At 43.1% G+C, this 22,236-nt stretch overlaps 1 protein-coding gene across 1 annotated transcript in view; it reads left to right on the top strand.

Moving 5' to 3' along the window:
- eys (eyes shut homolog) overlaps positions 1-22,236 on the top strand; it is a 296,854-nt gene that overhangs the window by 25,399 nt on the left and 249,219 nt on the right. The window contains exons 6-11 of the mRNA XM_020046358.3: positions 948-1,062; positions 5,128-5,287; positions 15,194-15,298; positions 17,619-17,758; positions 19,127-19,290; positions 20,385-20,638. Of these exons, the coding sequence (XP_019901917.3) occupies positions 948-1,062; positions 5,128-5,287; positions 15,194-15,298; positions 17,619-17,758; positions 19,127-19,290; positions 20,385-20,638 (938 nt within the window). The remainder of the gene's footprint in view (positions 1-947; positions 1,063-5,127; positions 5,288-15,193; positions 15,299-17,618; positions 17,759-19,126; positions 19,291-20,384; positions 20,639-22,236) is intronic.

The raw sequence follows: 22,236 nt of genomic DNA, 5'->3' as shown, positions 1-22,236 counted from the left end.
TGTTTTCATCTGATTGTCAATCACTTCAGAAGGTGCCGCTGTTGGCTCCGCGGCCCGCAATTTGATGAATGGAAAGAGACATCTGTTACAAAAAAAACAAAACGTAATGGCATTCAACGAGTAGGCTATCATTAGTGAACAAATCAAAAGGGTGGGGGGGGGGTAAACCTCTGCGCACTCCGCTATTCTTCTGATTCGTTTGTGAATTCTCCTTGAACTCCCAAACCTGAAGATGTGTGGCTGTCTCGTCACCATTAGTCTGTCATTAGTCCAGCTACTCTTATGGACTTACGTGTTCAGTGTTGTGGCCACTTCTCCTTGTCTTGACCACGGTGGTGTTTACGGCTGTGCCAGCACTTACGGGTTCTCAAGTTTCAGTTTGATCATTTTCTGTCTTGAGTGAAGTGTGTAGACACACAGCCATGCTTTTTCTTTCATTCGAGTAACTAAGTTATGAGCATATTGCTTTCCTCTGTAATTTGATGCTGCAGATTGTGTTTGATGCTGCTGCACTGTTTATCTTGTCCTATTTCTCTTTTTCTAGCGTGGTATCGCCATGATGACAAACTATATTAATTATTGCTTGGCGCCATCTAGGTAATACCTGATATAGAGATGTACGTTCAAGAATACGTAGAGACCCAGTCATTCATTTCAACACCCCGACGTTTTTTTCCTTTTTACAATCACAAGCACCGTCTAACGTCTCACGTCCTAAAAATTAGAAAAATATCTGTTTTCAAGCTGTTTGGCCAAGACTCCGGTCAGCACACAGCGATATACAAGTTTCTCAGCCTACGCTTTCGTAATGATGTTTTCACAGACCTCGACTCTAGCATGTTTTTACCGTCTCCTCTGTTTCTTTCCTCTCCTCTTATTATGCGTGGTCTGGTCTGCGGATATTGACACCTGTGACAGCCGGTTGTTCTCTGCTCTCCTCTCCGCAGGTGCCTGCCAGGGTTTTCCGGGAAGCGCTGTGATGAGATAATAAACTACTGCAGCCTGCTCCACATCAACTGCCTGCACGAGGGAATCTGCCTCAGTGTAATTGGAGGATTCAATGTAAGCCCAGTAATATGTTTCATACAAAGGCCTGATTACATTTTGTGTAAACAACAGAGGAGTGGTATGTGGTGGCCCGTATGTGAGCGGGCTGTTGGGACTGGGTTCTGGCCTTAACCCGTCCGGAGAACATACCCCGACAACGCCAGGAACATCCAGATAGACTCAAGGAACTATCAGTGTAGTACGCCGATGCATTTGACCAGTGCCCATCGTTCTGTGCCGTCTCTCCGCGCCTTTTTGGAAAACTTTTTCTCTCTTCCTCAACTTCGTCACGTCTAATTGTATCTGCGGCCCACGGCCTCATGGGAATACCTCCCGGGGAAATCCTTCCTAACGATGCCTGCCTGCTCCCGGGGCGATGCTGGGCAATTTGCATGTCCCATGGGGCTTCCCAGGCACTTGTCAGCTAGCAGTGTGTTAGCGGGGTAGAACAGAGAGTGCCTCAGTCCCCTGCACAAACCGGGAGGCCTGTATCTCCACATGTGCCCTGTTCAGAAAAGTAGCGTGTTTTCTGTGCAGATTTTCAGCTGCATCTGGTAGAGTTTTTTTGGACTTGGTAATAAGAACAACGTAGTAAGAACACTGATGTCAAACTGATTCCATCGAGGGCCGAGTGTCTGCTTGTTTTTTATATTTCATTTGGCTCCCGATATTGAAATTGTAAGAAATGACGTAAAATTGTAGCACAGCATTCGGCCAACATAACTGCTATGGAGCTCTTCGTATAGCCAGGGTTTAGCTTCCTGCACTTTCGTACTGACAGCTTGCCCACTTATCTTGTGCAAACTGCTCCAGTTCAGGACAGTCCAGTGTTTTGTCTCTAATCCTTCCAGGGTGTTTTTGAAGTGTGTTTGAGTTCATTGTCCTGCTGGAAGACCCATGGCCTTTGACGAGACCCAGGTTCGGACAACTGGGTTCAACACTGCTCTGCAAAATGCCTTGGTATTCTCCTGATTTCAAGGGAACACATGGTTTTCGTTCTTTCTTTCATGTTCATTGTACTATGCACAGTGACACAGAACAGGGAAAATTGCCCTCTCTTGGATTCTTTTTTTTTATTGCAGACACCTGCAACTCACCACAGGTGACTTTCATTTCAAAGTGAAGGAAGAACACCTGCATGAATTAAAATGATTTCTAACTCTATTTAAACTGGTTGATTGCGTGATTTTTTTTTATTGCAGACACCTGCAACTCACCACAGGTGACTTTCATTTCAAAGTGAAGGAAGAACACCTGCATTAATTAAAATGATTTCTAACTCCCTCTAGACCAGGGGTGGGCAATATTTTTCACTGGGGGGCCACACTGAAAATGCCAGAGAGCATCGTGGGCCAGATTACTTTTTTAACCAACATGCCTAAAAAACACACAACATAGCTAACTCTGTTAACTTGCATATTATATTTATGCATATTTATTTTTCCATGCAACACCGTTTTCATAATTGAACTTAATTTACTTTAACAATGTTTTTTAAGATTATTTTCTGTTAACAACTGTTATTATGGCAGGCAAAGGCCTAAAAAAATCCCTTTTTTGGGTTATTACAAAACAAATGTTGCAACACATATTTGCCTTAAGACTTAACTTTCAACTCAACAGAGTAAGCTACATTACATAAGGTATAGTGTATAACAGTTATATAGGTATAATAGTTATTAGGGCAGACATAAGTCTATGAAATCACTTCTGATTTTCACTCAAAGCAAATGTTGGTATAATTACCGTCATCTAACTTCATACAATATATTTTTTTGTACTACGTGCTTTTAATGACAGCAATTCCAGCAGCCCAGACCCAAGAAATCAACTGTTAGGGCTACTCACTCAATATGAACAGGAGAGCCTCGTATGGGCGTTGACAAGTGAGGTGAAGTCAGGAGTCATTTCAGTTGAAGCAGTGTGCGGTACTGCTGCAAGATGTTCATCAGGCAGGCTGCATCTGTGCTTGGACTTGAATTGTAGCATCGGGTGACAGTTCTTGTATTTCGCTGCATGCTTGCTCTGGAAGTGCCTCTGCAAATTATACTCTTTAAAAACTGTGACGTTAGCTTAACATATTACGCAAGTTGCTTTACCAGCGACATCTGCAAAATAAATATTTTCCTGTCAATAGTTTTTTAAATACCCTGCTTTCGTTATCAGCTTTTCTTAGGCTCATTTCCAGAGTACGTACAAATAATAACTTCCACGCGTGGATTGTGGTGCTGGTCCCTACGTATCATAACAATGCAAATACCTTGTTTCAACTTAAAGGTATTTTAAACAGACAGTATGATACTGCTGTACTTATTACTGGGAGTGCCACTGGACTTTTAATTTGAAAATAAATAAATATGCAACAGTAAACAAAGTAACGTCATCTGCGGACCACGTCAGGTATTATTATTTTTTAATTATTTTAAAAGTTTTGGATGTGTCGTGGGCCGGATAGAATGACTCAACGGGCCACATCCGGGCCAGGTCTGCTCTACACGGGGCCAATAATAGGATCCAGCCCATTTTACAATTTCTTTGTGGATTGTAATAAGATTTCATAAAATATTGCATAGTGACTACTGAAGAAATGTCAACAGTTTTTCTTAGGAAATGGTGCATTATAAACAAAAAAGTGCAAGAGGGATAATCCATTTCCCCATGCCTAGATATAATACAAGACCAATTATACACAGTGCCATGCACAAGTCTTCAAAACCCTGACCAGTTCTCCAATCGAAGACAAGTTGCTTCAATTCTGATTGTTAGAAATGTTAATGACCTCACCAGGACCCTGTTAAGACGTCCCCTCCCATATCGAGCCCCCCCCCCCCCCACGGACATTTTCATCCTAATCCTCCAGGCGAAAGCACCTGAAACGGGGCCTGTAATGTCCAGGGTCCTTAGCTCCTGATTGTCCCCCATCAGTCCTGGTCTGTTGCGTTGGACCTCTCAGACGCTTGCGTCCCAGATCGCGCCCTATTCCCTACATTTCCTGACTGGCAATGGGCCCTAGGGAATAGGGTGCCATTTGGGATGGGGGCGGGCGGGGCCTGATTTGGAGCTGCCTGTGCTCCGCTGCCTTCGTGGCTCCAGTCGGTGTCTGCCGTAATCAAAACATTGGCGTGATGCTGGCGCAAATGAGCCGTCTCCGTTGCAGTTTCGTTCATCTGGTGCCCCCTGGGAAAAATTACGAGGTCATTTGTCAGGTCAATTTGCGCTGTTGTCCATTAGCGGAGCGGACTGTGTCCTGAAATGACCCTCTTTGCTCAGTGTAAATTGTATAGGCGCTGTCACAACTATCATAGAGCCAAATTGAGACCTTGGAAATTGTGATGACGTGCACAGTATGAGCAGATCAACTCTCCAGGTTGGAAACTGTGCCCTCTTTAATTTGTTTACACCTGGAGTGGCTCTGTCTCCTGCGTCGTGGATCCAAATGAATCCTTAGAATTAGTGATGAGATGAACAATATGAACTGATGAACTTACTGCCAGTGGAGATTTCTTCTGGTAGAAAACCGTGCCTTCTTGTCTTATTGAGGACCTGTCACTCCTGTTGTGGAACCAAATTAAACCTTACAATTATTGAGAACAGAGTTACCGTACAGTACCCAACGGCAACTCGATCTGCTGATGAAATAAACCTTAGTTGAATTAGTGATGAACCGACAGACTAGCACTTCAGGCTATTCTGAATGTATAGTTCCATTATTAGGCCAGTGGGCTAGTGGGTCTAACAATTGTTATTAAAAAAGCCTTGGTAAAGCTAAAGTCACTGTTTAGCCAACGTATAGTATTGAATTCATGCTTGTTTGGAACCAAAACAGTATTAGGGACCGCTCTCACCCCTAAGAAACCAACATTCGCGCATTTGTCTGAAACCTGTTAATCGGGTAGGTAACCTAGACAGACTAGAAATGATTCCGGAGATATTCAGGGTATTAAAACCCCCTGCTACACCCCCCCCCCCCCCCCCCCCCCCAGTGGCAGCATGCAGTCCAATCATGTCATTTGTTAGTATGGACCAGACTGACGATGCTTGTTTGCGGGTGAAGGATTGCTGGCTATTTTCTGTCCACAGTGTCTCTGCGCACCAGGATGGATGGGGGAGGTCTGTCAGTACGTGGGGAACGCCTGCCTCATCTACCCCGACGGCTGTCTGAATGGGGGCACGTGCGTCACCACGAGTCAACCGACGGATCCCCCGCAATACCGATGCACGTGTCACCGCGACTACACTGGTGAGGAATCCCGCATTATGTGGCCATCATTCCGGGACGGTCATGACGACGTTGCCTTCTAAGAGGCGCGGTTAGCGTGAACACGTTCTGCTGGTTTTACCGAAGATTTAAACGGGTCACATGTTTTGCGTTCTCCCGTATTTGAAGTCTCCACCAGGCACGTTGAGTTTGTGTTTGTTCACTTGTCCAGTATTGAATCATCGGCTTTATGTTTTCAGAAATACGACAGGCAGATGGAGATTAGATAAAAAACATTATTAACTTCTAAGTCATTTGACAGCTAACGAAGTTCCTTGTCAATTCATCCCCCGAAAACATTTGGTCAAAAAATCCTTTTTCACTTCGATTTATTCACCATACACCATTCATTCCTTGTTCCTTCAACGAAATTCCAAATACTTTAGACTGTTGAAAGCAGTTTTTCTTATGTCCTGAACATACAGTACATTGCACATATTTTACAACAGTCTGCTGCCAAATCACACCTAAGGTGGTAAAAAATGCTTCCCTACATGTGATGTCTTTGGTCTCCTCTTTCAATCCTACTCAAACTCAGTCGCAAATCTTGGCCGACACGCCGGCACCCGCCACTCCCGACAAGCCCTTACAAAGCATTACATGAGCTAGGGCTTTTTTGTGCTGCGCCAGGCTCAAATATATGTTGCCATCTCGCTGATGGAAAATTGTCTCTCACAATATGGCAGCACCTCAGTGACTGATGGAGCCCATCTCTCCCAGGTGTCCGTGCCAAATGGCAACTTACTATTTCGTGCACTATTTCTGATCAATGCCCACTAGGCTCCCCTAGGGGTTTGGTCAAACACAGTTCACTAAGCAGGGAACAGGGTGATTCTTTGGATGGCACACTGGGTAATCAGGGATGCTTTCTCGATGTGGAATTATGAAGTGTTTAAGCAGGAAGACTTTCCAGAGGACCAGTTTAATTTCAGCACTCGTCTTAAAGCCCCCTGGGCCAGGCTGTCTGGCTTGTATCATACATTAGCCGGGCCCTGGATATTTCACTCTTTATTCAGACAAGGCAAATATCAACTTGCCGTATGTGGTATAGGCATATATGAAATGCTAATATACTGCACCTAAATAGGTTAAGTTTCCCTACATAGGAAGTGTTACTCTTTGCAGACTTCACCGGCATTTGAGGCAATTTTCACCTTTCATGACTTTATTATGTTGTTTTTCACCCCAGACACTCATCTCAGACGCATATCAAGCTATTTTTTCTCCTTCCGGGCAGGCAGACAAGATGCTGTCCAAAAAGGCCATCACGAAATGTCAAGCACCCGATTGTAATCTGACAAAAAATGTCCAGTGACATGCTGAAGGGACACAATATGAATTCCACCACTTAGACTTGTTCAAAATTCCGAACGGCAGATTTATTTGAGATAGTGCCCCCCCCCCCCCCCACTCCAATGGCCCCGTTTTCCTTTTATAATGCACTACCCTTGAGTGGATCTCTGGGCCCTGATAAAAAGTAGTGCACCATATAGGGAATAGGGGGTGATTTGGGATGCTGAAGGCTTTTTGTGTCGGTATCTTTCCCCTTATCTCATATTGAAGGACCCTAATTGAAATCTGCACATAGCAATTGAAAAGCCAACGAGTCCCAGAACACCAGTAATTCAGTCTTGTGAATTTAAAGAAGCTAATCTCCCCTCCATATCCTGTCACTTTTTATATGGCCCTTGAAACAACAGACTGTCTGAGGAGCTGCTGGGTTCGTCTGGAAGTGAAATCAATCATATGTGAAATGCAAGGCGGAGAGTATTAGGGTTAATTACTTTATTAAGTTTACCCATTAAAGATCGAATAGAGGTACCAAGGAGGATTTAAAATAGAGCTTTACTATATTTCCATTTTAGGATATATATATATATATATATATATATATATATATATATATATATATATGTATATGTATGTGTGTGTGTGTGTGTGTGTGTGTGTATATATATCCTATATGTATATATGTGTATATATATGTTAAATACCATGTATTGTGTATAATATATATACTACCAGTCAAAAGTTTGGACACATCTACTCATTTGAATATGAGTTTCCTCTTTCGGTGCTGGTGACTTACAATGTGATGGATGTCCCCAGAGATGGGCCGACTTTTAGAATATGCTGTTCCAGTCTTAAACCTTCAGTTACCTAGCGCTGTATGCAGTGAATGTTCTCCATGTACATTCATCCATGCCAGGCTACGTGTAGGGACAGAATGCGCATTACGTTGACATATATTTGATTAATGAGAGGTTTACATATAATGTAATATAATATGATTGTAAGAGTACATCCTGTACATTATGTACAGAAATGTACAGTTGATATACACATTTATTGTTTCTCTATATGCATTTACTGGATTTAGATTTGGGGAGCTAAGCAGAATTTGACTTAACTGTTTCAAGGCTGTTTGGCGTGGCGAGCACGGTCTCATTCGTTTCTGCGGGACCCATGTCCTGTTGCCGTGGACCATGGTGCGGTGAAAGAAGTCGGGTTTGTTGATCGTGATTGACCTGTACGGCCCATCTGCTCTCCGCCTGCCAACGGTCTACTGGGGTGAGAGGGGTCAGCGGTGATCCGGCTTGCGTGCTTCGTAGCTTCAGAGTGATGTAGGACCTTGATCAAGGGCAGAAAACCAAAGGCCCTTTCAGCTGCCGTTCAGTGAGTTGCAGTTTACCTCTGCACTGGGCAGACTCAGACCAGATGGTCATGGAGGAGGTGATAAGGAAGGAGAGGCGTCCCGCAGCAGAGGTCTCTCTGGGAACGGTACTTTCTCAGGCCGTTCTATACTGCCACCTGCTGGATGTATCTCTCAGGGGTACGGTGCTTCTCTTTAGAAATGGTAATTCTAGAAAGGCCCAAACCATTCAAGCCGTGGGCACCTTTCACATGATCCTAACTTTATTTTCTGTAAAAAAGTTTGATCTACACTTAATTGGAATAAATGTACACGCAATTACTTACAGTAGCTTCTGAACTGTTCGAGCGAGAGGGTGCCAAACATGTAAGTCGGTGTAGTAAAGTCATAGCATGCTAGTTTTGCAGTCGTGGTGGATCTTTGATCATTTTAGAATTAATTAGTGACACTTGATGGACTCTTCACATCTCCTGACTAACCTGCGTTGGATGAAAACATGTGCCTCAAGTCGAGACGTCTCACTGATTTAATCCGTTGGTAATGAGAATTTATCAAAGCCTAAGGATGAGTTGATCCTTGTTAATTAGGGGCTGGTCACATCATATATGTAGCCAACCTAGACATTCTGTCGGCTGGTGAAGAAGAACTGACCAGCCAGGATGATAATGACGGGCAGACTGGCGCCGTCAGTTTATTTCGTGAATAGTCCGGTGCTTTCAGGCAGGCACTTCCCCAGCAGTCAGAATGCACCAACCGCAGGCATGACTCAGATCCAGAGACATCTGTAAAACAGACACGCTGTTTTGAAACTCCATCTCTGACATGCCTGATCACGGGCGACGTGCATGCGTGCGTGTGCTCCAGGGTGGCGAGGTTAGGACTGACGATGGGGCTGAGTGGGTGCAACAGAGCCTCCTCAACAGCGGGCAGCTGGAGTCATTTGGCAAATCATAGAGGACCCTGGCTAAGTTCTCTCTGGCCGCTTCATCGCCCGGTAAGGTGACAGTTCAGCCCGGGATCGAACAGCCCCTTGAAGGATAAACACACCGTCAGGGAACATGCTGCCTGCCCTCCTGGACGTTTCTACACACAGGGCCTCAGAAACACCGTAAAGATCATGACTGACATCCGGCTACCACGCAGCATTCTGTAGACTGTTCAGGAGCATCGCTGGCCAGACAGAAAGATTGGAAAAAAGCATCTACCCCCAGGCCATCACACTGTTAAACTAGCTGCCTGTCTTTCCTGCACACTGATCTCCACATTAGAGGGCTTTTGCATGTGTACACACTTTCCCCATACACTCTTAATACAAACACATACACACATCTTGTAGGGACTTGATATCGTCCAGAAAATCGTCCAGGAATCTTCGTTCCCTCCCCCCTAGCCACCTGGCTAACCCCACACGTTACTCAGCCCTGTCCCTGACTAGAATCAATATTTCTGTATGGGTTTAGCGGACACATCAGGCTCAAGCATGCATGTGCACGTTTATTGGACCTCAGTCGGAAGAATGACCAAGATGACCCGATCAGTGTTGTAAATGCAGCACGTGGCGATCATTTTTCACATGCAAATAGCCCTTTCTGCATAGCTCAAGCGTGCCATTCCTTGAGAGTAGCATTTCATCTTTAACAATATCTTGAAGGCATGAACCCGGTCTTCCATGACAACGACAAATATTAGGGGTTTGCTAAATCAGTAATTTCATGTAAACTTCTTGAAAGTTAAGTTGATCAATGGGACGACTTTGTATTGTAAATTAGTGTAAAGCTTTTATTTAAAGAGAGAACCAAACTTAACTGATTGTTTTTGCCGGTGTTCATATATCAGATTTCATTATTTAGACAATTCCACATGCTTTCTGCAGACCCTTTTTTTACTTCTGTTCTCTTTATATTCTACCCACTACCCTCATAAAAGTGGGATTTAGTAGCTTGTGATGTCTCAGTGGAATTACTCAGTTTCTTCAACGAAACACCTCTGCCAATGCGTATGGTACTCTACCTCCATTTTCTGAACAAATAAAGCAGATAATAAACGTAAAATGTCCGTAGTAAAATGTCCCCTTTCATTGTTCCAGTGCACAAGTTTAAAGGAGTTTGATTAGACGTGTTTTACAGCACATCACAGGCCAGTGCACTTTATAGTCGCTACTGCAGTTGAATGCAAGGTAGATAGACATGCATCTCTTCTATCACTCTCTGTGCATCTGTCTAATGCAATGAAAAAAAGAACAAGAACACTGCAGCTTTATTACACAATGTAATATAAGACCACCAGAAATGCTATCAAATGCTATTCTTGCTCAAAGAGTAGACCTAGCACGCAATAGCTGGTTGAAATTACGTCATCCCAAACAGTTAATTCAGTTCAGTTTACTATCACATTATATGGCATTAATTTGAACCGGCCTACGACCAGATAATCGAATTGTAATGATGTTGTCTTAACCAGTTTACATCTAGATCATCTGATTATACTGATGTCATTCTAACCAGTCTACATCTAGATCATCTGATTATACTGATGTCATTCTAACCAGTCTACATCTAGATCATCTGATTATACTGATGTCATTCTAACCAGTCTATATCTAGATCATCTGATTATACTGATGTCATTCTAACCAGTCTACATCTAGATCATCTGATTATACTGATGTCATTCTAACCAGTCTACATCTAGATCATCTGATTATACTGATGTCATTCTAACCAGTCTATATCTAGATCATCTGATTATACTGATGTCATTCTAACCAGTCTACATCTAGATCATCTGATTATACTGATGTCGTTCTAACCAGTCTACATCTAGATCATCTGATTATACTGATGTCATTCTAACCAGTCTACATCTAGATCATCTGATTATACTGATGTCGTTCTAACCAGTCTACATCTAGATCATCTGATTATACTCATGCCATTCTAACCAGTCTACATCTAGATCATCTGATTATACTGATGTCATTCTAACTAGTCTACAACCAGATAATCCAATTGAAATGATGTCATTCTAACCAGTCTACATGCAGATAATCCGATTATGCTGATGTCAATCCAACCAGTCTACATGCAGATAATCCGACTATACACATTTTATTTTAACCAGTCTACAGCCAGATAATCCGATTATACTGATTTTAACCGGTCTCCATCCAAATAATCTCACTGTAATGATGACATTTGAACAATCTTTGTGGGCTGGGGAGAAAGGTCTTGATGAAAGAAAACCAGTCAGCCGGGCTGCTCGCTCCAGGGAAAGCTATTGTTATGTAACAAAATTATTCCAAAGCCGGGACCTGGACCTTTTTTTCTGGAAGTACAATCTATCATGGTTTCTGTATTTTGTATTTTTTTATATTTTTGCAATGGTTTGCATAGTTAGATGCGTTAGCCTTGGATTGCACCCAAGGACTGCAGTATATCAGCCAATTACTGACACCAGCCAAGGCCTCTCTGTGCATTTATGAGCTGGCTAGATGACGCCGGAGATCAGATGTTTGGTGTGTGTGTGTCCCACATGCCACTGTACCCTTCATGTTGCACCAAACATTGCATGAGGCCGTGGTCAGAAGGAGTGTGCTGCATAGGGGATAGGACGCCGTTTGGAATGCGTGCATCAGCCTCGCTGTGCTCTTTCTCTTCATGATGAATCAAAGACTCCCTGTGATCCGCATGAACATGGTGAAACACACACAACTGATCTCAGTTCCTAATGCTCTGCAGTGAATTCTAATTCCAGTTCTAGTGTTTAAATACAATATCAATTAATTGTAAATACACTGTGCTTAATTGGGCTTGCCTGCTGCGAGAGGAAACCAACGGTAAAGCCTGAACAGTGTAAAACCAAATCCCCGGCCACCTGCCACTCCCACTTAAGGTTGGCTAAAGCAAAAAGGTTTTTTGTTTTTTTGTATTTAACATATTTAAATGAACAGTATTTGAACCCGTCTTTGGTTAATGCCTGTTGTCTTTCTTTCATTTATCTCAATATCCTTTCCTTGTATGCTTTTCCGTGAGCGTTCCATTGCTAATGTGAAAAGGTCATGGTACATTAGTAATTAAGTTTGCTCTGCAGAAAGATGTAATCCTGTCTTAATCGTTTTCTATTGCAGAAATAATCGGAGCTATGCACACCCTTATCTGTGTCACCTAACTAGGAGGTTTAGGAATTGCAAATTAACCCCAATATATGAGAGTGAAATAATCCTAAACATTCACCCGGAACCTTTTCAACGTTTATTCCACGGTGACAGGTTTGCCACATGACCTTTGTGCTTCTCTGGTTTTTAAGGTTTCGATGATGTTTCATGAATAGATTAGTAAAAAGAAAAAAAAATGTATTTACTTAGCTGGGTTAATTCTCGTAACCAATGTGATTTTGTGAACATACAATGCTGTCTGAGATGCTGATTGACATTGACATAGCATAACACCCCTAATATTGATATCCTTATGTACTCACATTTTATAACATGACAGGCTGTTCATAGGAGCACATAGTTCATGTATGTGAATTCACTTCCATGTCCAATTATATTATCGTCTCACGGATGCGTTCCACCTCCCAATGTGTCATCACTTCCTGTGTGTCATCACTTCCTGCTTAACAACACTGCATCAACACTGCATCACTGCTTAACAACACAGCACCGTATTCCCTGTTTAGTGCATTAGTTTTTCCCATGTGTAGTGTGCCATTTGGGAAGCATCCCCAAGTTCCATCGTGGCTTTTAAAGTCTCCACCCTCTCACTGACCGTTAAATCATCCTTTTACCCGGCTGACTCATGTACATCATCCATCACCTTAAAATAGCCATTATTTTCCTCTGAGGTTGTGCGCTCGAGAGCCAGTCTTGTCCGTGTTCTCTCTCCAGCCGTCTGGCACAAAGACACTTTAGGTTATTGCTGCATTGTCAACTAAGGGAGCTGTAGTGTAGTGTGCTATAGTGTGCTATACTGTAGTTTACTGTAGTGTGCTATACTGTAGTGTAGTGTGCTATAGTGTACTATACTGTAGTTTACTGTAGTGTGCTATAGTGTGCTATACTGTAGTTTACTGTAGTGTGCTATACTGTAGTGTAGTGTGCTATAGTGTGCTATACTGTAGTTTACTGTAGTGTGCTATACTGTAGTGTAGTGTGCTATACTGTAGTGTACTATAGTGTGCTATACTGTAGTGTACTGTAGTGTGCTATACTGTAGTGTGCTATACTGTAGTGTACTATACTGTGCTATACTGTGCTATACTGTAGTTTACTGTAGTGTGCTATACTGTAGTGTACTATAGTGTGCTATACTGTAGTGTACTGTAGTGTACTATAGTGTGCTATACTGTAGTGTGCTATACTGTAGTGTACTGTAGTGTGCTATACTGTAGTGTGCTATAGTGTGCTATACTGTAGTGTGCTATAGTGTGCTATACTGTAGTGTACTGCTGTGTGCTATACTGTAGTGTAATGTAGTGTACTATACTGTACTATACTGTACTATACTGTACTGTAGTTTAATGTAGTGTAGGATAGTGTGTTGTAGTGTACTCTTCTTTAATGTAGTGTAGGATAGTGTGTTGTAGTGTACTTTAGTTTAATGTAGTGTAGGATTGTGTATTGTAGTGTACTGTAGTTTAATGTAGTGTTCGATAGTGTATTGTAGTGTACTGTAGTTTAATGTAGTGTAGGATAGTGTACTGTTCTGTACTGTAGTTTTATGTAGTGTAGGATTGTGTATTGTAGTGTACTGTAGTTTAATGTAGTGTAGGATTGTGTATTGTAGTGTACTGTAGTTTAATGTAGTTTAGGATTGTGTGCTATAGTGTACTGTAGTTTAATGTAGTGTAGGATAGTGTGTTGTAGTGTACTGTAGTGTGGTGTAGTGTACTGTTCAGTAGTGTACTGTACAGTAATTTAATGTGCTTTTGTGTAGTCTAGTGTAGTGTACTATAATGTAGTGTACTGTAGTGTACTGTTCTGTAGTGTACTGTAAAGTAGTTGAATGTGCTGTTGTGTAGTCTACTGTTGTGTTGTTTACACACCTTGGCTCAATCTCTTGTGGCCCTGTTGAAGGCTGTAGACATTTTGAGGCAGTAAAAACAGGAATGTGTTTTATGATACTATAATTAACTTAATTTCTGATTCAAATGTTACCTTAGAAAGCAGGAAAGAGTGAGCTTTATTGTTGGTAAAGTAATATTTGTTTGGTCAGTCCGGAATATGCATCATTGCCCATGGTTAAAAATACATTATACGGTGAGTTATTTTTCTGTGAACAAATATTTCTGCTGGCTATTTCTTGTGTAATATTTTATATTTATCCTCTATTTCACAAGGAGCTGCCAGCAAAACTTCCTGTTGACAGTACTACCTGTATAATTAATTTTACTGACATCCATCTTCACACATCTCTGTACTTCCATTTTTTATTGGGATGGATTTGTACAAGTCATGGCATTTTTACTGTATAACGACCTGTAGATAGAACGTTATGATATTTATCACGGTGGGCCCGCTGTGCAGTTAGACTCAGGCGTCATCCTAAATGACACCTTATTCCCTGCACAGTGCGCCTTTTTTGACCAGGGCTCTACGGATTTGCCTTGGCACTCAGGGTGGAAATGAGGGCACTCAATGGGAAGCTGGGTGTGATTCGGGACACATCCTGAGTTTAGCTCTGTCAACAGAGGAGCTTTTTCTGCGCTGTTATTGATGACCGGATGTTTGTGATGAATCACTTCCCCCTGTCACATCTGAGCGGTGTCCCCTGCATGGGAGAACCTCAAATGGATGTTTTTCCTGTAATTGACACGTAGAACGACTAAATCACCATGGAGATGTATTACACAGGAAGGTTTTATCTGAGCTAGATTTAAACTTGACTTGAACTGAAGAGCACTTTGAGGCACTGGCATTTCTGATTCAAAGTGGGAACTACTTATTAACTATTTATGTCTTAAGTCTTGATGCTGAGGCCGTGTTACAATAGCTTTGGAAACTAGCCATACCTGCTGATAGTCTTGTATTCAGTATATTCAGTGTGAAATAGCTAAAGAGAAAATGTTAGGCCTTTGGAATGTACAGTCAGAATTCTAATGGGAAGAAACTTATTGTGAACTCCTAATTTTGAAACACTGGGTCCATTTGTGTTATGGGTTAATTAAAATGTCTACATAAAATTAAAACACATTACAGTCGATCAGTGTTGCATTTATTCCTCTTTGTGTTTAAGGACCCCACTGTGAGTCTGAAATTGATGACTGCATTTCCAGCCCCTGTCAGCACAATGGGATATGCATGGACTTTGCTGGCTTCTACAAATGCCGGTGTCCCCCTGGTACGTATGCGCTCCCCGCTCGCATGTGGTTTTACCACAGGCCTGACCACCCCCCACCATACCAGCCTCAAGCCTCGAAAAATGCACCTATAGCCTCGCCGCAGTTCGGAACAACGGAAATAACATTCATTTACAGTGCAACGCTTGGCTGCCGGCGTGGCTAAAACAGTGCCAATCGAATTCTTTCCCATGTCTGTGTTAAGTTTTACCGGAGCAACGGGTGAATGTTGAACTTCTGTTGCACACCTACCCAGGTGATGCACAGTGTAGATGTTGGCGGCCTCGTTGTCTGCTTTTATTTTTTTATGTGTGTGTGTGGGGGGGGGTGGGGGGCGTCTACAAACGCTGATGTCCCAGCGGTGCATGTTTTACCATAACCGCGTCTTCGGTTGCACTAACACAAAGCTCTATCATTTCTTCTCTCAAACAGGCCATTGAATGGATCTCAAAGGGCAATTCTATTCTCTACATAGGGTACTTCTTCTGACAAGAGCCCTGTGAGCGTTCTTCAAAACCAGGGCACTTCAAAGGCAGTAGGTCGCCATTTGAGACTCACACTTTGACTGGCAGCTGAACAAATCACTCAGTTCATTGCCAGAGCTCATTACTGCGAGAGAATTGTGTCAATATTGTGATATGGAATTCTCCTTCTCCTCTCATGGCATATTGTACTCCTGTATTAATATGATTCGGCCGTAATTGTTTATTCGGCTCGGGCCGGCTGAGGCTGAATTTACATCCACTGATGCATTCTGATGGAGATGGGCCACCCTAGAGATGTGAGTGTGTGTGTGTGAGTGTGTGTGTGTGTGTGCATGTGTGTGTGTGTGCAAGCAGTGCAGACAGATGATGCTGCACTTTCAATCAGGACCTGTTCTTCACCCCCCCCCCATTTCAATTCAGTCAATTCGGAGTAAAACTCCAAACCAAATTCCAATTTTCAGTCATTAAGAGGCGATTGGGATAATTGGAATATGTTTTTGCTTCCTGAATTGACAGAATGGAAATGGACTTGAGGCCGACCCTGGTATATGATCCGTAAATGGAGGGCTAGACGCATGCTGTGTCCCAAATGCCACCCTTTTCTCACAATAATGGACTACTTTCGGCCTCTGCCAATCCGCAATCCTTCTTTTTTTGCCTTTTTTCCAGTTCCATTCTCAGGACTGTGGTGCAAACCGCCCAACATTCTTTTGCCTGTGGTTGGTGAAACCCAGATCGGTTCCATTCTCAGGACCGTGGTGCAAACAGATCGGTTCCATTCTCAGGACTGTGGTGCAAACCACCCAACATTCTTTTGCCTGTGGTTGGTGAAACCCAGATCGGTTCCATTCTCAGGACTGTGGTGCAAACCACCCAACATTCTTTTGCCTGTGGTTGGTGAGACCCAGATCGGTTCCATTCTCAGGACCGTGGCGCAAACAGATCGGTTCCATTCTCAGGACTGTGGTGCAAACCACCCAACATTCTTCTGCCTGTGGTTGGTGAAACCCAGATCGGTTCCATTCTCAGGACCGTGGTACAAACTGCCCAGAATTATTTTGCCCTTTAGCAGGTTTATTCTTTGAAGTATTTCTTGCTGTTTTTAGTCTTTTAAGAAGGAAATACCCTGTATTATGGATTTGGGGATTTTATTTTTAGTTTAAGACCTATGCGAATCCCGCCCCCCTCCAAAAAAAAGTATTTTACTGCAGCAGTGCATAGAGAAGCTCTGTAAATCACTTCACATGGTTCAAAAGTAGTCCAGCATTTGTGAAAACAATTATGTAGGAAGTTAGTTGGAAGGTTTTTTTGAATGCCTGGCCTACAATAGCCATTTGAAAGATATGGTATCGCAACAGTACTAACTTAACGTTTTTTGTGTGATCTTTGTATTCCAGAGGCTCAATCAGGTATTCATTGGTTTGTAACTCCTAACCCTAACCGCTGAGTCCTAGAAATAGTTTTTTTTTAAGTTCCCACTTTTACTCTTTTCTTTCCAAGTGGTTTGGGGAAGTTATCTCAAACTGCTAGGCTACTGCAGAAGTACTGCTGAAGTATTCAGCTCCTATAGCACTTTCAATTCCAGAACAATCTCAGAAGTGCTTGCATTAAAACATACAACAATTCATAATCGACTAAAACAATGTCAACACTCCGATTGAGCGACAGTCCATAACTGTATCAGACCGAGGGGTTTGTTAAATCTCCAACCTCTTTTGTCCTTTTTTTGTTGGCAAATCTGCAATGTCTTTGTTCTCTGGTTTCACTGGTCGTGGCGAACGTGACATACTGCAGGCTTTTTCAGTGTTGATCACTCTGTTTCACTGTTTCCCTGCAGGGTTTCTGGGGCTGGACTGTGAGGTGGACGTGGATGCTTGCACCCTCCCCAACGCCACATGTCCTGTGAACATGCAGTGCCTGGACCTGCCCGATGGACTGAAGTACCTGTGTCGCATGCTGTGCCCTCAGAACATACAAGTGGGTAAAACAGATTTCCGCCAAGAGGAAACTCAGGAGTGAATCCTAACTACTGCTAAGTCCAATCTCTGCAAACTGTCACGTTGATATCGGTGCATGTTCAGATTTGGAACAAGGCCAGAATTTCCCATATTTAAACACTGTTGAAACTGAAGGGAAAACAGAATAGTTTACTGTTAGTGAGGCGAGTTGAACACCCGGGTTCATTTCAAATATCAATTGAGCTTGTCTGAAATGGATGGCCTGAGCTTATCTGGCGCAGTGCTTCTCAAACCTCTGCTGGGGACCCTCAGGCATGGCATGGTTTTGTTGTACTCCTGAACTAACTCAGTTGAATCAACAGAATCAACAAGTTCATTCAAGCGTGCTAGCTTTGAAACACTTGTGATACATCACGGAGGGGCTGGGGATCGACAGGAGAGGTTTGAGAACCACTTGTCCATTGCAATATGTACAACCGAATAGATGGGTAGATGTCAACTCCCCCCATCGGACACTGCGAGCAGACTAAAGCTAATTCTGATATTACTGAAAATATAATTTGAACTCCAGTGTGCTGCTAGAAGATGAAGCACATTGACAAATTAGTCTCACCTCTCCAATGATTGGCTCCAAAAATGGTTTGGAATGATGCCATTAATCAGAGCATTGTAGTCTTGGAACGCATTAACTGATTGTTTTAGAATGAGTGGACCCACACTCAGACACAGACACGCACGCACGCACGCACGCACACTTACGAGGATGCACAGTTACACACGTTTTCCCTAAAATATATGCTCACCCATTTATAAAAATCAAAATGGGCAAATACATGTGACACAAATTAATGTGTCAAAATCAGTGCAGCCGGCACACGAAAATGGCACATAATATGGAAGACAGTGAAAGAAAAAGCCGTTGGGGCTAATTCCGCTGTCGATATGGAATCCAATATTTAATCTAGCTACACACGTCGTATCAAAGTTTCAGCCAGCTTTTGAAAAGACACCACAACAACCATGGGAATAGCTTTGCCAAAGAACTGAGAAATGTGGTATTGTTCCCAAGATAGGGCAGTGCTCCTCGAAGGAGCGCTGCCTTTAAGATGTCATCGAAACCTAAAATATACATGGAAATATCTGTAGAACATGGATATTCAACTCTTACCCTGCCAGGTTCTTAACCTGCTGGTTTCCTCTTCTACCTCGTCATTAACTGCAACCACCCGTGGTCCCAGGTCTAAATAAGTCCCTGATTAGAGGTTCGTGGTGAAACCGTGGAGTGGAGCTGGCTTGGAGGGGTGAGAGTTGAACACCGCTGCTGTAGAACGTGGAACTTGGGAGGGAACTGATCGGTGTGTTTCCGGTGTCACGTCCCGCTCTGCAGCCCTGTGCCAACATGGGTCGGTGCGTCGTGAACGACGCCAGCAGTTACGCGTGTCTCTGCGCCCCTGGATGGACAGGACGCAACTGCCGGGTCAACGTCGACGACTGTGTTCAGCACTGGTGTCAGAACGGGGCCACCTGTGTGGACCGCGTCGATGGTTATGGGTGAGTGTCAGGAGCCTCGGGTGTACAGCTGTCTTCGCTACGCCATGTGCAGGGGCCTTTCGTGGCTGAAGTGGGCAGGAGCTGCGATGTGTGTTTGTCTATGTGGCCGGAGTTGTTTCAGCTCTTACTTAAGGGCTTGAAAGCCGCAAAGGGGTATTCCCGGCACAAACCTTCTCTCCCATGATCCCTCGCTTTCTCTTGCTCTGACCATCTCTAGTAAAACAAAAATGGGATGAAGGAGGTCTGAAATAGATTACAGGGATCAATAGGTTACAGTGACGAGAACAAAGCGATGCATACTCCTAACGGCTGATTTCCTATTTATCCCTGCTAGAAAATGAAATGTAGCTCCATTTGATAGATTTTGTCAAATGTTCAGGTAACGCTGTCCTTTAGAAACACAGCTTTTGTTCAAAGCCACGCAGGCACAGGCATTGTGAAGCCCTGTCAGAATTATCGATAAACTGTTAAATTTCTGATCTGGTTTGACAGAACGCGAGTGCCTCAGAAAATATATCACACAACAGCTACATGTTAACTGTTACAGTGGGGAGAACAAGTACTTGATACACTGCCGATTTTGCTGGTTTTCCCACTTACAAAGCATGTAGAAGTCTGTCATTTTTATCATAGGTACACTTCAACTGTGAGAGATGGAATCTAAAAATCCAGAATATCACATTGTATGATTTTTAAGTAATTCATTTGCATTTTTTTTCCCAGATTTCCTAACACAGCTCTCTGGTCTTGGCCATTGTGGAGAGGTTGGAGTCTGCAATAAAATGCTAATAAATTATTTAAAAATCATACGATTTTTGTTTTAGATTCCGTCTCTCACAGTTGAAGAGTACCTATGATAAAAATTACAGACTTCTACATGCTTTGTAAGTGAGAAAACCTGCAAAATTGGCAGTGTATCAAATACTTGTTCTCCCCACTGTACATTGTATTTCTGTTAGTCACAAGGTTTGTATTATATCAGTATGTCTTGGCAGGTGTTTGGGCTACATGGCTGATATAAAAGGGCACAGGGTGTTGTGCCATGCCAGAACGCCCACCGTTCATCTGGTAACAGTGTGTCTCTCCCCACCCAGCTGCCTCTGCCCGAATGGCTACGGCGGTGCGCGCTGCGAGGTGGATGTCAATGACTGTCCGGGCCACCGCTGCTCCGAGCGCGGCGTCTGCCTGGACTGGCCGGGTGGCTACACCTGTCGCTGTGACCTCGGGTTCGAGGGGCGGGACTGTGAGCGCGAGACGGACGAGTGTCTGAGTTCCCTGTGCGCCAACGGGGCCACCTGTGAGGATCTGACAGGCAGCTACCGATGCCACTGTCCGCCAGGCTTTGAAGGTGGGACTGGCGTGTTTAGCGAACGGTTTGCGCGTGTCTCGTTTTGACTCTTCGATGTGAAAGGGTGTGGCTTGCCAGCGACAAGAGATTTCAGGGTCGGGCACTGCCCACTTACTGAAGAATAATACGGCAAGTCTTGTGACTTAATTGTTGTCCATGAGTGCCGTTGTCTTTTTGCATGGGGCGTTCATTGATTTGAAGTAGTTAGGGAGGAGAGCCTAAACCGAAGTAACAGTAAACACGTTGAACGACATAACAAACAAGAACATGGCATAACAGCTGCAAGTAAATTACCATTTCCCATAGGTGTACCAGATATTTTTTGTCGTATTTGTACTGTGAGATTGTACAACAAAAATGGAAGTCTCAGAACACTTGAGAAAATATATGTGCTGTACCAGATGTAGCTAACAGCTCATTTCTTCCTCGAATCCCTGGGTATCTCTGTGTTGTGGCGCATTACATTTTAAAGGTCTGTTAACTGTCCAGTGAAAATGTCAGTTTCATGCTGTTCTTGCTCATGTCTAGATTAGTATTGGAGGGGTCAAAGTAGAGTGAGCGGGCCAATCAATATTCTCCTTACTTTGACCAGTATACACCTCTCATTGTATTTTTATTTTTTTGGGACAACAGGAAAAATAACGCTCCGGAAAAAAGTAAGAGACCACTGCACCTATTTCTTTCCTTTCCAAATAAATCGAAAAGGAAGGTTTTGAATGAGGAACAGAAGGGTTAAAATTAAGAGACCACTGCAAGTTGAACGCTTCTGTTGCTCACTCAAAACTCACTCAAAACTATGCACCTCTAATTTTTAACGTACCTCATTGAAATATTTAGATCTGAAAAATATTTGACTAATATTGTCATAATAAGTCGTTATACAGTTATTTTTCATACTTCCCTAATAAGACACCTAGAATATTGTTGCTCAAGCAGTAAGATAACTAACAAAGAAATCCCTTTGACAACCATAGGGTTTCTCAAAGACACACTGGGGGGTGACCACTAAATGCTGTCAAACTATGGAGAAAATGGTTCTGAAAGACACACCACGTGGGATCAGTAAATCTGCACAGGACAGCCAAACTTAAAATAAATACCCACCTCGATTCAAGAAAGTCAGGGAAAATTAAAGTGGAGAAAAAAATCTAACATAGAAGAACTGAAGTTTCAGCCTTGTGTTATCTCATTAAATGGGAGAAAACATCTGAAGCACTGTCCCACGCCAGGTGAAAGACATCTGGACTAACGAGGTGACCAGTGATGGATGTTGTGGCCATCCACATGACCCCCGTCTGGGCCAATCAGGTCAGCTGCATCGGAAACACATTGTTGAATATCATCTGAAGAACAGTTGCTTAACGACTGGACAGTTACTTGAACGTGGGGCTTGCTTGAGGTGCAAAAGCATGTGCTGTACATTTTATGGATTGTTTTTCTGGCAAACATTGGCCAATACAGGATGTATCTATGTAATATAGGAGACGGAATAATCCAACGAAGTGTGTGCGCACATGGGTGTGGGGAGGAGTGCCGGCATAAGTTTTCATTGCCAGTAACACAGCTGTTAATGTGAACTTGAAACTTAGTTACAGTAC

The sequence above is a fragment of the Esox lucius genome, chromosome 5, assembly GCF_011004845.1.
Source record: "Esox lucius isolate fEsoLuc1 chromosome 5, fEsoLuc1.pri, whole genome shotgun sequence".
Taxonomy (NCBI): domain Eukaryota; kingdom Metazoa; phylum Chordata; class Actinopteri; order Esociformes; family Esocidae; genus Esox; species Esox lucius.
Note: the sequence above shows the minus strand (reverse complement) of the source record. Positions and strands in the feature narration are given on the sequence as shown.